At 42.4% G+C, this 16,176-nt stretch overlaps 1 protein-coding gene across 4 annotated transcripts; it reads right to left on the bottom strand.

The window, feature by feature from the left end:
- Positions 1-789: 789 nt before the first annotated feature.
- On the bottom strand, positions 790-15,978 carry LOC109875346 (E3 ubiquitin-protein ligase MARCH6). Of its 4 annotated transcripts, none has more exons than XM_031810066.1 (26): positions 15,679-15,978; positions 14,837-14,936; positions 13,042-13,115; positions 10,542-10,685; positions 10,367-10,439; positions 10,052-10,226; positions 8,763-8,937; positions 8,370-8,431; positions 8,235-8,267; positions 8,072-8,123; positions 7,911-7,969; positions 7,664-7,744; positions 7,480-7,548; positions 7,175-7,249; positions 6,945-7,079; positions 6,695-6,814; positions 6,474-6,574; positions 6,088-6,225; positions 5,672-5,870; positions 4,307-4,376; positions 3,995-4,176; positions 3,434-3,568; positions 3,149-3,238; positions 2,865-3,012; positions 2,613-2,748; positions 790-2,347 (listed from the first exon to the last, which is right to left on the bottom strand). In XM_031810066.1, the coding sequence occupies exons 1-26, from the start codon at positions 15,695-15,697 to the stop codon at positions 2,257-2,259; spliced, it is 2,736 nt and encodes a 911-aa protein (XP_031665926.1). In that variant the 5' UTR covers positions 15,698-15,978; the 3' UTR covers positions 790-2,256. The 4 variants fall into 4 exon arrangements, with proteins under 4 accessions (XP_031665926.1, XP_020323264.1, XP_020323263.1 ...); XM_020467675.2 differs by having other exon boundaries at positions 8,763-8,940; positions 15,679-15,977; XM_020467674.2 differs by having other exon boundaries at positions 792-2,347; positions 3,977-4,176; positions 8,763-8,940; positions 15,679-15,977.
- Positions 15,979-16,176: the final 198 nt, after the last annotated feature.

Here is a 16,176-nt window from a genome sequence, read left to right as displayed (position 1 = left end):
CAAAACATGTGTCACTGTCCCAATACTTTTGGAGCTCACTGTATTTCCATACTTGAGCTCTATACACCTGTTGATGGAAATGTCATACCATTAGTTTTCACAGCCTACAATAACATGCCATACATTTCTTGGAAGATATGGGATGGTAATCAATTGGTTAAAATGACACGGCATGCTTTCGAGGGATGAGACAAGACAGTTTGACAATCAGGGTTAAGGGTTTACGAACTAGCCAACCAGGATATCTCTATAGGATAAACTGTTGTTTTGAGGGCCATTAACTTGGCATTATTCAGCATTAATGTAGATATACAGCTGCTATCAGGTGTGATTATGTTATTGGCTATGAAATGACAGTATCACGGTCTGTTCTGAACCCACTGCTGCCATCATTAAGGGAAAAGGGAGAAGTGGTGAGAGGTGAAAAGTAACTCCTCATTGGAGGATCAAATTTCCACATCGCCAAAATTCCCTATCACAAGTAACATACAATGTTATTTTTAATCAAATAAACATGTGTATTCTCACATGTACTGGAGGGATTTGTTATATAACCAATGTCTCCCCATCAACTACACATGCTATAGGGAGAGGTGATTGAGCAAGGCTTACTTTCATGATACAACACAATAGGATGTATTTTATGCTATTCACATCCATTGCGTTTTTCTATTCAATTCCCGGACTGTCATGTGCATGCTGGCTTTTGCTTGGACCTCTGACTTGATCTCTCCAGAGTCCAATTTAACTGAAACTTGTGAATATGACAAACAGGTCAAGGTGACATTCTGTGAGGAAAGAAAGCAGCCATTTATTAAGATGACCAATACACACTTAACCACTCAGAAAAACAACATGAAGCACACAGAAGACCTACACAATAAGCACATATAAAAATAGGGAATTTGCTTTAAAAAAAAAATTGGTCCGGATAACAGGCTAACGACAGTACCCAGTTTTGTTAAGATACTATATGGTCACATAGAATCACAGCATTTAATACCCTCTAAAACAGTCAGAAATCCAGTCTTAAACCTGCAACTGACACAGCCAATTTTACACATTGAAAAGAAGAAAATAGGTTTTGTTGCCATGGTAAACAATCCAAACCATAGAAATGCTTTATTTACAAACATTGTACCAATCTCAGTAACACAGACAAAAAAAGAAGAAGTGTCAAGCAAATCATATTTCATTGTATTGTAGTGTCATTACCACTATATTGAAATACTGACTTGATTTCACTAAAATGGTTAATGAATGACTGCCACTATGTTAAAGCTTAAGTGCAACAGACTGATATTCATGCATATGTAACAACCTATGTTACTCTGTACAACAGGCGTAGCAAGAAATGTAGAGCAGAAATTACACAGATGTCATGAGCACAGTTACAATCTTGTAACTTTAACTAAAAAGCAGACTGCCTTTCAGGGTTCCCTCAAATGAAACCAAATATTGGAGCTACATGATACAAATAGCTGGCTAGCTGGGATTTCATTAATAACTCCAGCCTGAGACAGGAGACCATCAAGCCAGTATAAAGCTATTCAGGGAAGCCTGAAACACTCAACAGCTCCTCTGTGGCCAGTCAGTCAGACAGTGAACCGAAATGCATGAATCTGTATTACCTGGCTTTGAACCCTGCTGCAGAAAGAGTAAATCACCCATTCCAATAGGAACTTGTCTTTCTTGCAGATAACCTCTCACCCACACACTGTAATACTAAACCCCTTAAATGAAAATCCAAACTAATAAATAAAAACTACAAAAACTGATCCCAAAGTTCTTCTGCCTTGTCTCACGCTCATCACTTCTCTAAAGCGGAGCCTCCGTCATGTGTTCCAATGGGATTAGCCCATAGAGCTGTACAGAGGCCTCTCAGGACTCTGCCTCCTCCTGGCCAAATAATGTAGTAGTCCATCCAGGCCTAACAACAGGAACGCATCTAGACCTAACAACAGGAAAAGAATAACGTGACATCTAGATTTAATTAACAAAATACATGTATTTTTTTTTCAAGATGTACAAAGATGAAACATTCTTTTTTGAATCCATGTTGGTTGGTTTTCAAGGTAATTTAGCCTTTTAATCTATTTAGTAAAACACACTCCTTTCTCCAGCTGTGCTTGAGAGCAAGGAGTGAAATAAGGCATGGTGAGAGGTGAGTGCTTGAGTCATGAATGTGAAGAAACATCAAAAGGGAGGAGAGGCTACACAGCTAGAGACTGTTCTCAGATCAGGTGTTAACAGCTCCTACTCCTGGGAAGAGCTGCTGTGTGTGGCTGTACTGCTTCTGCCTGCCGCCTTGCGTTCATAGTTCACCAGTCTCTGTCCAACCAGGTACCTGGGAAAGAAAAAGACAGTTTCAGAGAGAAATACCATGCCATGAAAGGATACTGGCTACAAAAGTGTAAAAATGCCAACAAGTACATCCTCAGAGGCTTGGAGACGTTATTTTATGATTTTACTGGCAACTATGGTGGTCCTTTGTAATAATGGAGACTTTGTGATGACAGTCAGACATCCGGAAGACATTTAGTCAGGTCAGCATTGGCAATAAGTATAAGTCATAAGTGTGGTTGTGCTGAGCTTAATGTCATGGTGCTCACTTGTCATTCTTAATGTGTTCGTAAAGGCGCTTAAATTGACGGATTTGGAAGGAGAGGATTCCCAGCAGCATGACGACCATGAGCAGGAACGGGTAGATTCTCCTCTGCACCAAATTCTGCATCTCCATGGTAACTCCTGCAGAGAGAGCAATCAGAGGATCATCCCTTTAACTGGCTCACTTATAACAGCGCTCTCTCTCTCACACACCTGAAATCACAAATTCCACTTTCATCAACTGATATTTGCCGTACCTGGGGAATACTGAGCTATGATGGGGACGATGCCAGCAGAGATGACATAGGGAACACAGAGAGACACCAGTAGCACACAGATAACTGGAGCAGCCAGCTTACGGATGATGAAATGGAGATCAATGTTGCGAATTCCGTTAGCATACACCTACAAGAGGAAACACAAGGAAGTCAAAATTATGCCAACACGTATTCAACAAGAATCTGAGCTATATCATGAATGGCATCTTCAGAGTAATTAAGGTGATAATAATCATAGTAAAATGCAATCTTGTGGGACTGACCTGCTCGATCACTGTTTTCAGCCACCACTGGGGACCCATCAGAGTAATGGCGGCAATGATTTTGGCATGGAGCACTCCGAGAGCCCAGTCCTGAAACAAAGCACGAAACAGTAGTGTTGGCTGTAGTTGCCTCTTGTCCTGTTATCCAATTGAGGCAATCTAACGACAGCATCATACATGTTTTAGGTGCAGTTTAAAACATTAAGATTCCCATTTTCATCTAATGTACTGCAATACCATAACGGTATATGGACACTGGTGTTAGATGAGTGGTCCTTACAGTACCTGCCAGGGGTAGAAGAGTGGTGTCTGGTCCAGCGGCACCCTGAGAGGGGCTACTATGACCATCTCAAACAGCAAGCCCAGCAGGAGAGGGATGGCGCCAGCCAGCAACACAGCTACGACCACTGTCTTCAGGATCTACAGTGCAGTACAAGGCAACACAGAGGGCTAGAAACACAGGCCTCTCCTACACACCTAGTGGGTGTCATTTTACTGAGCCATCTTGAATTTGTATTCTGGTTCAGCCTATGTAGAGGACATTCATCACCCAGAGCCATGAACTCAAAGGAGGTGAGCCCTTGCAAACTAACATAAAGCACGGTGTAATAGAAACAGCATAAACAATATGAACATACATTACTTAAATCTCTCTATGGGTCTTTACATGTCAATATATCTGTTTTAAACCATCTTCCCACACTAGATTTTGTGGTATAAAAATCACATAATTCTCCTTCTAATTCAGTATGTGGGGAAAAACAAAAATAGTTATGAAGACCAATTCACTCATGACAGATGTGGGCGGTGGGTGTTGCTTGTCATTACCGTGTTGCAGAGCATTACCATGAGGGTCCACTCCTGGACCTTGAGTAGAATGGCCCTCCTGCCCTGGGGCATCCAGGACAGCAGCACGGTGATGACCCTGATGGACAGCCAGCACACGTATAGGCCGCACGCTGCCGTGTACAGCTCGTGGATCTTAGCAGTGCCTGTCCAGAAGGACATCAGGTATCGGCCGGTGAATACTGTAGCAGGGGGCAGAGGGGTTGAGACAGGGAGAGAGGGTGACAGTAGGTGAAAGAGGAAGACAGTGGAGTGGATAGTGTAATTCAGTGAGTGACTGAGTGGGTTGTGTGGACTATACAGAAAACTCACCTGGCAACGTAAGGCACGCCAGACTGGCCACCAGCAGTGTCACACACATGAACACGATCAGGAGCACAATCTAGAAAAACAAGAATACACTACATTATCATGCTCTGAGAAAGAAGACAAAGATGGCTTAGAGGAAACAAGTGAAGAGTCTACTGCTGCAGGAGAGAGTGATCGTCATCAGACCACTTGACTTTTTCCACATTGTTACGTTAGTCTTATTCTAAAATGGACCCCCCCCCCCCCGCCCTGTCAATCTACACACTACCCTATCATGACAAAGCAAAAACATTTATATAAGTACTCAGATCCTTCACTCAGTACTTTGTTGAAGAGCCTTTGCGAGCAATCACACCCTTGAGTTTTCTTGGGTATGACGCTACAAGCTTGACACACCTATATTGGAGAGTTTCTCCCAATCTTCTCTGCAGATCCTCTCAAGCTCTGTAAGCTTGGGTGGGGAGCGTTGCTGCGCAGCTATGTTCAAGTGTCTCCAGAGATGTTCGATCGAGTTCAAGTCCGGGCTCTGGCTGGGCCCATCAAGGACATTCAGAGACTTGTCCCGAAGCCACTCCTGAGTTGTCTTGGCTGTGTGCTTAGGGTCATTGTCCTGTTGGAAGGTGAACCTTTGCCCCCAGTCTGAGGTCCTGAGTGCTCTGAAGCAGGTTTTCATCAAGGATATCTTTGTACATCTTTCTCTCGATCCTGACTAGTCTCCAAGTCCCTGCCGCTGAAAAACATCCCCACAGCATGCTGCCACCACCATGCTTCACAGTAGGGATAGTGCCAGGTTTCCTTCAGATGTGACGCTTGGCATTTAGGACAGAGTTCAATCATGGTTACCTCAGACCAGAGAGAGAATCTTGTTTCTCATAGTCAGAGTCCTTTAGGTGCCTTTTGGCAAACTCCAAGTAGACCGTCATGTGCCTTTTACTGAGCCGACTGTGCCGACACAATCCTGTTTTGGAGCTCTATGGAAAATCCCTTCGACATCATGGCTTGGTTTGTATTCTGACATGCACTGTCAACTGCGGGACCTTTTATAGACAGGTGTGTGCCTTTCCAAATCATGTCCAATCAATTGAATTTACCACAGGTGGACTCGCAAGTTGTAGAAACATATCAATGATGATCAATGGAAACAGGATGCTCAATTTCAAGTCTCATAGCAAAGGTTCTGAATACTGATGTAAACTACCTGCAAACATTTCTAAAAACCTGTTTTCGCTTTGTCATTATGGGGTATTGTGTTTAGATTGATGAGGGAAAATCAATTTTAGAAGAAGGCAGTAATGTAACAAAGAGGAGTCTGAATACATTCCAAATGCGCTGTATGATAAAAAGGTGAGAGTGATAGTCATGTCTCACCCTAAAGGTGAACTTCATGGGCCGGTGGTAGGGCTGGACACCCACAGGGCCTCCCTGCTGGAGGATAGCCTGGTGGGCAGCGTGCAGTCCCTCTGGGATGGCGTTGTTGTTATTCCTCCTCTGCTGGTTGTTATTGGCCTGCTGGTCTGCATCATCGTCATTCTCCTCCTGGTCACCCAACAGGTACGAGTGGAGGTCTCTGTGGCACAGACAGCACTGTTAACATGGGGCTTTCTGAGATGAGACCAAGGATGTGTGTCAGTCTATAATACCTAAATTCAGGGTCTTTACCTTGGTTTTATGGGAAAACGATGAGAGCCTGCATTAACAATATCACAGTAGAATAATGATTTCCAATGTAAATGATAAACCGCACACACCCAGTCTACAGTGTGATGTTTGTGTGTGACACTCACAGCAGGTATCCGGCGGTGACGGTCCAGGCTCTGACCAGGCCTTTGAGCCACTGGCGTGTGTGACCCTGTTCCAGTAGCGCAGGCAGAACCACCTGCAGCAGCAGCAGCTCCAGAGACAGCTCACTGACTGGAGCATCACTGGGAGATGGAGACCGTCAACACATCACCCAATCAACAGAGACATTACCATCACTCACAACAGTATATTAGAGGGGTATTTGTTAGTTACTGAAGAGGCTTTTTTTATTACTAAAGAGGCATGCATTAATGTGGCCAATGGTTTGTCCTCCAGTAAATGCAAAATGGGAGTCTTGGGCCGTAACAGCTTTATTACATTACTATGAGCCAGGATCTTAAGTCAAGTCATTCTAGGCCCCTAGACGTACCTGTACAGCATAACATTGTATGGGAGGAAGGCTGGGAGGATGAGTTTGATCGTCCTTATGGGAAGCCACAACATTAGCAAAACTATGGAGCCAAACACCACCTGTGGAGAAAGACAGGAGAAACCCAGTGTTACTGGTTCTGTACATGTCCTGTCCAGACACCCACAGATATGGCATTTTACATTAAACAAGAAAAAATTGAGTTGCGACCTGCGACTCACCACCGATAAAATGAATCTTCTGAGATGTCTGTATATTGGCAGGTGAATCATTTCTTGAACAGGATTAAAATCAGGATCGTTCAAGTTTCTGAGAAACCATAAAACACCGGGTCTCAGCACCTAGATCGAAAATTTGAAACAGATCAGCCATGGGGAGATATATATATATATATATATATATAGAATAATTCTACAGCAGAAATATCATGGCAAATGACAGCTATGAAGGTATGAGAGAATACCATCTCACCTCTCGCAGTAAGAGGATGAACGAGGCAAAGTAGAAGACGTAGACCATCCCTACAAGCCAGTGGAGGAACATGGTGGTGCCGGGAGCAGAGTCAAAACTCAGCTCTCTGTCCTTCAGAGAGGCATCAAACATCTCCTGCAACACAGAAAAAAAACTTGGTTTCTAAGTGATTTATCAATTATTATTTCGAAAGTAGGAATCATTGAAGCAGAAGAACATGGTTGGCTTACCAGTGAGCAGATGTCGAGCCACCAACCACAGATGAGAGGGAATACACCGATCTCCACGACTACCAGCAGGGATACCTGGTTAATCATAATATCAATAGTTATAATAACTGGTATTTATTTTATGTCAATAGAAGGCAGATTTGAATGTAATCCCGATCGCTATGTAACAGTTCAGAACATATGGACGACAAACACAATATTCTATATGTATATACTTCTGAGTCCATAAGAAACAAAAAAGCCATATACAAGTCCAGCTTTGCATTCCCAATCATGGGAGAAATCATTAGCATCGTTTTAGATACCTTGACAACAATGTAGCACACTCCTAAAAGGTGTCTGGATCTTTGAAATCTCACCAGCGCTGCCAATCCCTGGTATTTTTGTTAAGGAAGACACACGAATACATACTGTACAACACAGGTAGTACATGTCTATTACAGACTGAAACTAGGCTAGAACACTTGTGTGAAAGACACCAGAGGATACATGGCACAGTATTAATAGCATGGCCAGGAGGATGTAGCCCACGATGGTGGTGATGAGGCCTTCGAAATGTGAAGCCCGCACCTGCAACAGGAAATTACACAATCAAAATAATCGGATTTTCTTCGTTCTGCTCCATTCAGATTCCAAAACAAACTTCACAAAATCAATTCATATAGATTTTAAATAAAATCTATATGGTTACACGTGTGAGAGAAAACATAAACATTTAATTTAAGCTGATACTTACATTTTTCTCAAAGCCAAGTCCCACAACTGTGAAATGACCAATATGATACGGGCAGAAAGCTGAAAAGAATTAACAATACAAGTCAGGTGTTTGAATATTTCTCTTTATATTGTTTATTCATCAATTGCACATTCTCTTAATATTAGTTTAATGATACATACCGAACACCAGAATGAAGAGTGTGTTTAGTGAGACCACCCAGAAGACATGCTCCTAAAGAAGGAAGAACACAAACTGAAGGCTTTATCAAAAGGGTGTGCTATTTCATCAAACATGGGAAAACTTCAAATGCTATTTTTCCCCCTCCAAAAATGAGCTACTTACCAGGAAAACCAAGGAGCCATCAAGACCGAGCATCTGGGATTTAAAAAATTATAATAATTCACTCTAATTTTCAAAGACACAATGACCAATGGGTATAACACAAATAGGCCTGAGGGAAATCTAAGCCAGACTCACCCTCTCCCATGTTAACTCCTCTGCTGCCCGATCCCATTCCAGGGCATTCCAATTCATGTCATCTACAAAGACAAAAGCATCACCTCACTCACTGACACCAACTGTGAAACATACTTTAACAAACAAACAGATATCGCCAACAGATGAAAGTCTATGAAAAATTATCAAATATAGAGAATATGATGTTGAATACTGTTAAATGCCAATGCAACATCCTTAATAAGCCTTTGAATAAGGCTGTATTAGCTTAGCATCTTGGACCTTTATAGCCCGAGTGCCAGTCTGTTTGTGCTATTAAACCAATTCCTAGTCACTGACAATGAGCAATGGTGTTGGCAAAAGCACAACGTAACTGTGACCAGGCCTAGAACCTTTCCATTCTGAGGTTTGTACCTTGTGCTCCATTGTTGGCATCCGCTACATCCTCAGCCCCAGCCTCGTCCTCCAGCTCCATATCCTCTGCCGGGTCCATCTGGATGTCGGGGACCTCAGCCGCTGGACCATTGTCCGCCGGGAGCTCAGCTGCAGCAGGCTGGTTTTCAGCTGCCCCCTGCCCAGGAGCAGGGGCCTGCTGATAGGGAAAGGACATGGGACATGAAGGTGGGGGCAGGTAGCTCCAAAACATTAGAATAGGTGGTTAGGAAAGATTGTATTGAGTGCTTCAAAACACTCAACTTATGAAGTTGCACTAAATGAATGCTACGATTATTATATCATTATGTTAACTTCTTATGGCTGGGGGGCAGTATTGAGTAGCTTGGATGAATAAGGTGCCCAGAGTAAACTACCTGCTACTCAGGCCCAGAAGCTAAGATATGCATATTATTAGTAGATTTGGATAGGAAATACTCAGAAGAAGTTTCTAAAACTGTTTGAATGATGTCTTTGAGTATAACAGAATTCATATGGCAGGCAAAAACCTGTCTTTGCCTATCCAATATACAGTGGAAATTTGGGCCGATTGCACTTCCTAAGGCTTCCACTGAATGTCAACAGTCTTTAGAACCTTGTTTCAGGCTTTTACTGTGAAGGGGGAGAGAATAAGAGCTGTTTGACTAAGGGGTCTGGCACAATGCCATGAGCTCAGTCTCACGCGCACCCGTGAGAGTTAGCTGCGTTCCTTTTCCTTTCTAAAGACAAAGGAATTGTCCGGTTGGAATATTATTGAAGATTTATGATAAAAAACATCCTTCGCGCGTTTAGTTCACAAATCCAAATTCACAAGGGGCAGGCACTTAAGTTCAGATGACAGTTCGTAGAAACATGTCAAACCATCTATAGAATCTATCTTTATAGATTCTATAGATGGTTTGACATGTTTCTACGAACTGTCATCTGAACTTAAGTGCCTGCCCCTTGTGAATTTGGATTTGTGAACTAAACGCGCGAACAAAAAGGAGGTATTTGGACATAAATTGACTTTATCGAACAAAAACATTTATTGTGGAACTGGGATTCCTGGGAGTGCATTCTGATGAAGATAAAAGGTAAGTGAATATTTATAATGCTATTTCTGACGTCTGTTGACTCCACAACATAGCTTGTTTTGGTCTCTGAGCGCTGTACTCAGATTATTGCATGGTGTGCTTTTTCAGTAAAGCTTTTTTGAAATCTGACATAGCGGTTGCATTAAGGAGAAGTATATCTTTAAAGAGTGACTTGACAGTGGGATTTTTGGCTACCTCATTAGGTTGTGGAGCTGGTGCATGTTGAGGCTGCTGCTGCTGATTCTGCTCCAGCCACTGGGGGGCGCCACCGTGAACAATCTGCTCCCGCAGCCACACCAGACTGATGAAGGCACAGAGTGTACACGTCACCACGAAACAACCCTGCAAGCAGTCCGCCAGCAAGTTCTCTCTGTGAATGAAGGGACATGACAATTGTCTCACGATGAGTCCGAATGTTATCTGCTAAATGACAAAACAACATTTGTTCATGTTTTTACAGAGTAAAGTTTTGTACAGGTTTGGGAGAAGAAGAAAAAGGAAAAAACGTACGTAGAAAGCATATCTAATGGCAGGGTGAGGAGTGAGCTCACAGAGCCGGTAAACAGACACTTGTAGATGCGACCTGCAGGAATAAGACAGCCGGGCAACAGTTACAAAGGGCTAACAATGGATAACCTACTGAACAACATGTACCACCAGTCTGTTTTAGGACGTTTGTACTTACATGCTGTGAGAGGAACCACTCCCAGCCAAGCAAAAGCCACTAGTGTGTAGTGAAACCAGTATCTAATAGCTGTGCCTACACTCGTCAGCAACCCCGCAAATATGTCCTGGACAGGCAGCCGGGAAGGCATGTCTGGAGAATAGACTGGAAAAGAACAGAGGAAAGAAAGGCTACTTCATTTTCACATCCTCAAATGCCAACACTCCTTTACTAGTCCTAATTGGGTCCATTCTGAACTAACAAAAGCTTGCATTGGATCAGATTAGAGGTTATCCTGAGATTTGTCAGCTGTTGCCTGGTCAGAAAACGTACCATTTTCTATTGGTATCATGACAGACTGTCTAAAGAACAAGGATAAACAATCTAATCATCTGAGAAAACCACGCAAAAAATATTTCAAAAAACAAGATATTAATAATCTCAAAACACAAGAGACAGTAAGAGCAGGCTGCTGCATGCACATTAGCTTGAGCCACACTTCCAGAGAAATGGATTCGTTTAAACAGGGCTGTGTGTCTGTCCCCTAGACCTTTCCTGTATGATAACGACCCAGGGCAGCTCACAGCTTGCCTGGCTACCCAGACTCATTGTTTCTGCCACAACGACACGCCTGCAAACATTTGTTTCTTCGCCACAATGATTCTGGATTTGACTCCCTCCCAAAGCCAGAACACACATGGGTAAAGTTTTGAAAATTCTTTATTGTCTTTGATACTCTGATTGGTTAGATGATCCAATTGCTGACAACTTTGTTTTGTACAATGCCCCTCATCACCACAAACAACTTCAACAATAGCAGATTCAGACTAGAGAACGACCGATAATCATCCGAGCCGATATATCGGACCGATATAAGCTGCTGCTATGCTAGCAACCACACCACCTGAGCCATGAGCAGGGCACAATGCTGAGGAAAATCTATCTGAAAAAAATAATCAGCAGAAAGCTAGCTCATTCTCCAACAGAAAGGTGCAGTATTGAGAAATGGATAAATTGACAGTGACCAAAATCGAACTCCTGTTGCAAATATTAGTTTAGAGAATTTACTAATAATAAGGGATTGTGTCAACGTGCCTGGCCATGCATGCAATAAGCAAGCTAGCTAAGCAGATAGCTATGCGACGTGTTAGCAAAGATTACGATAACTAACCCTTTTATCTGTGGTGTTAGCTAGATAAACATGGTGCTAAGAAATCAGATAGGCGGTAATAGCCAACATAGCTAGCTAACATTAGCTATTTACTGGTGTCCTGATCTGACCAGCCGCAATCGTATCCATAAATTGACAGTTGATAGTCGGATTAGATGATTGTCATAAAAGGGATAGAATGAAGTGTTTTAAAATACCTAAATAAAAGATTGGCAATAGGGTTAGCTACTTAAGAATCTTTTTGCATGTTTATGGACCTTTTGAAACTATAGGCCCATTTGAGTCAAAAAGAACGTGCCTTGACGTTTCATATTTTTTTCCTACCTTTGCTTTCCTTGTTTGATATGACATTTGCTAACAAGCCTTAAATGTGCAACTAGCCATTGAGTTAGTTCTCATAGAAGCAGAAAAAAGAACCAAGTGATATGAGGGATGGAGAGAGGAGATTTGAAAGGGAGCGGAGCTACACCCTCGCTCTATCCAATCGTAGCAGTAGGATCAAGTTACAACCCGCCCATTTCTTGTTAAGATAGCTGAACTAGCCAATTGAGTTGTTTTGAATTTCACCGTGGCAGCTGAGATGTCTAGACATGAGTCCTGACAGCTGAAAAAAATACATGTTTTCCCTTTCACTGAAAAAAAAATAATGCTAGTTTCATAAGCATCCGTGATCACAAATCATGATGTTACGTTGGATCCATTTCCATTGAAAATATGTTATTTTATATTATCAAACTAACAGCAGTGCCTATATTATGTCCTTCCATACAGGCTTGACATGCTGGAGGAAATGTTGCTGGTCAGTAGGCTAATATAGGTCCCAAATGGAAGGCAAACAGATTATGGTGCTACAGATGACAGACTCCACTGATCAGTCAAAACCAGCTCAATTACATGCACACACTCCTAATGCATATGCATTCACCTGTATTGTGAGGGACCATGACATCTTAATTTATCCAGTTTATCAAGAGATTTACCATTCAAATACAAGTATTACCATTATGTTGTTATGTAGATACTTTTGGTAAAAACAAAGTAAAATGTATTGTTTAATTTAAAAATGTATACATGAATGCATACATGACTGTGTCCGGGACATTTTGTCATCAACATTCTCTAATCTAATGATTTTGAATATCGGCCATCCGCCTTCTTGACCCCCAAAAATTGGAATCGGCCCTAAAAACATTCTGAAGTATGTAACAATTGATAGAGCAGCGGAATAATTCAGTGAGAGTCTTCAGACAAGCTCGCAGCATCACCCTAACGAGAAGTAAATGCTGAATTGAATAGTATGTTAAAACAGAAGGCACATAGACAGACAGAGAAAGAAATTTAATGACTTACTTGGTGTAAAAGCAAATCTGTGTTTGCATAACTCGCAGTATTCTTTTCTGCTGTGTTTTAACCATTGTACCAAGCTGTGAAAACACATAGACAGATTTTATAAGTGCAGTGTCACATTTGCAGCAATGCAAAAGATAAATTGACCATGCCTAAGATCAGTACATCTAGCACGGGGAGAGATATAAACGTCCCTTTTTCAGGACCGTTTTTCAAAGATAATTTGTAAAAATCCAAATAACTTCACAGATATTCATTGTAAAGGTTTAAACACGGTTTCCCATGCTTGTTCAATGAACCATAAACAATTAATGAACATGCACCTGTGGAACGGTCGTTAAGACAAGAACAGCTTACAGACGGTAGGCAATTAAGGTTACAGTTATGAAAACTTAGGACACTAAAAGAGGCCTTTCTACTGACTCTGAAAAACACCAAAAGAAAGATGTCCAGGGTCCCTACTCATCTGTTTGAACATGCCTTAGGCGTGTTCCAAGGAGGCATGAGGACTGCAGATGTGGCCAGGGCAATAAATTGCAATGTCCGTAGTGTGAGACGCCTAAGACGGAGCTACAGGGAGACAAATCGGACAGCTGATCGCCCTCGCAGTGGCAGACCACGTGTAACAACACCTGCACAGGATCGGTACATCCGAACATCACACCTGCGGGACAGGTACAGGATGGCAACAACAACTGCCCGAGTCACACCAGGAACGCACAATCCCTCCATCAGTGCTCAGATTATCCGCAATAGGATGAGAGAGGTTGGACTGAGGGCTTGTAGGCCTGTTGTAAGGCAGGTCGTCACAAGACATCACCAGCAACAAAGTCACCTATGGGCACAAACCCACCGTTGCTGGACCAGACAGGACTGGCAAAATGTGATCTTCACTGACGAGTCGCGGTTTTGTCTTACATGGGGTGATGGTCGGATTCGCGTTTATCGTCAAAGGAATGAGCGTTACACCGAGGCCTGTACTCTGGAGCGGGATCGATTTGGAGGTGGAGGGTCCGTGTGTCACAGCATCATCGGACTGAGCTTGTTGTCATTACAGGCCATCTCAATGCTGTGCGTTACAGGGAAGACATCCTCCTTCCTCATGTGGTACCCTTCCTGCAGGCTCATCCTGACATGACCCTCCAGCATGACAATGTCACCAGCCATACTGCTCATTCTGTGAGTGATTTCCTGCAAGACAGGAATGTCAGTGTTCTGCCATGGCCAGCGAAGAGCCCGGATCTCAATCACATTGAGCACGTCTGGGACCTGTTGTATCAGAGGGTGAGGGCTAGGGCCTTTCCCCCCAGAAATGTCTGGAAACTTGTAGGTGCCTTGGTGGAAGAGTGGGGTAACATCTCACAGCTAGAACAGGCAAATCTGGTGCAGTCCATGAGGAGATGCACTGCAGTACATAATGCAGCTGGTGGCCACACCAGATACTGTTACTTTTGATTTTTGATTCCCCCCCCCCCCCTTTGTTCAGGGAGACATTATTCCATTTCTGTTAGTCACATGTCTGTTGATCTTGATCAGTTTATGTCTCAGTTGTTGAATCTTGTTATGTTCATACAAATATTTACACATACTTAAGTTTGCTGAAAATAACAGAGTGAGAGGACATTTCTCTTTTTGCTGAGTTTAGTATCAGAGTGCATCTCTGGCTAAGTATTACTTTTCCTTAGTAATACTTGGCTCGATCCCAATCTTGAATGCATCATGCTCTGGCTAGAACACAGTCTGTCTCTAAAGAAATGCCACTGGCCCTGTGTTTGAGTATACCGCCAACACCACATACCATTCTTGGTGGATGAATTTTATACTTCCTGTGCAAACACACGGGTGATAGAGTGGCTTGTCCGGGGTTCCTTCAGACCGGCAGACCCGGCATATATCCCCTGCAGAAAACAAGGACACGAATCAGACAAAATCACAGAGAACAGGGTTCTACCAACAAAGAAAAAGGCCTGATGCTGATTCTGTATGCAGAAAATCAGACTGGCTTTGTTATGAGAAACCGTAATGTGCAACTTGCATGATAACAACCTTGCAGATATTTCAGTGATCTCAATACTCTTTATTGTAAGGGCCTTCATTTGTAAATAGTCTGGGTGTTTTGATTAACATTACATTCAGCAATGAATCGTGCACATGCTTTACTTGTCACTGACACCAATCAAGTGAGTGACAGTACTAATGTAATGGGTGGGTGGCACATACTGGGAGGGTTTGCAAACAAACATTTACATTTGATCATTTTGCTATTATGTTAGTTCGCTAGCTACCGATGTTGATTGTATCATTGAGCACTACGCCACTATTGTATTGAATTGACATTTAACAACAACGCGTAGCAGTGCAGTTATGTTAACTAGCAGTCACGAATGTTAGTTAGCTATATCTTGGACCTAGTGGTGAGTGAGTGAATGTAGCTTAAGTTAGTTAGCTTACTAGCATAGCTAACTGACGATTACGTTAGCTTACTACACGCAGGTAGCAGAATCGACAGATAGAAACAGTTATTGTTACATTTCCACAAAACAGATTCCTTGAGGGCCAATCAAATGTGTGTCACAACAGGAAGTTAACCAATACTGTAACGTAAATGTAACTATATGGGTTGACGAGCTTGCTAGCTACCTTCCTCGGCGGTGTCCATCTTGAATACTGACGCACACTGTCCTCTTTACAGTCAGCACAGCACGAAACACCGTCTGACTAGTTGGTGGAATGCCCAGCTGCCAGCGAAATAAAATAAACATAACATCTCAGAATGATGTTCGATTCGAACACCAACGATCCCCGGAATACAATGTAACCTGTCTATTTGATTCCCCGTTGGGACACAATTAAGCTATTTATTGGGCACACTTCATCATGGCACTACTACTGCTAGAAGGCTAGACTAGCTCCGCTAAAAACAGAAGTGCACAGCAACTATTAGTATGCTTACGGTATTGAAATACGCCAAAAGAGTATACTTTTATTCCAAAAATAAACATAAAACAAATACGTTTTAGGACAGTTTTAGTTCATATTAAGTCAAATTAAATACATGGTGTTGGAAGTGACGAATTCACGAAGGGGAATTTGCATAGATTTTTATCACAATTATTTTTTATTATTTTAAATACAGGT

This window comes from Oncorhynchus kisutch, linkage group LG30 (assembly GCF_002021735.2).
Source record: "Oncorhynchus kisutch isolate 150728-3 linkage group LG30, Okis_V2, whole genome shotgun sequence".
NCBI lineage: Eukaryota > Metazoa > Chordata > Actinopteri > Salmoniformes > Salmonidae > Oncorhynchus > Oncorhynchus kisutch.
This window is presented reverse-complemented; position numbering and strand designations above follow the sequence as displayed.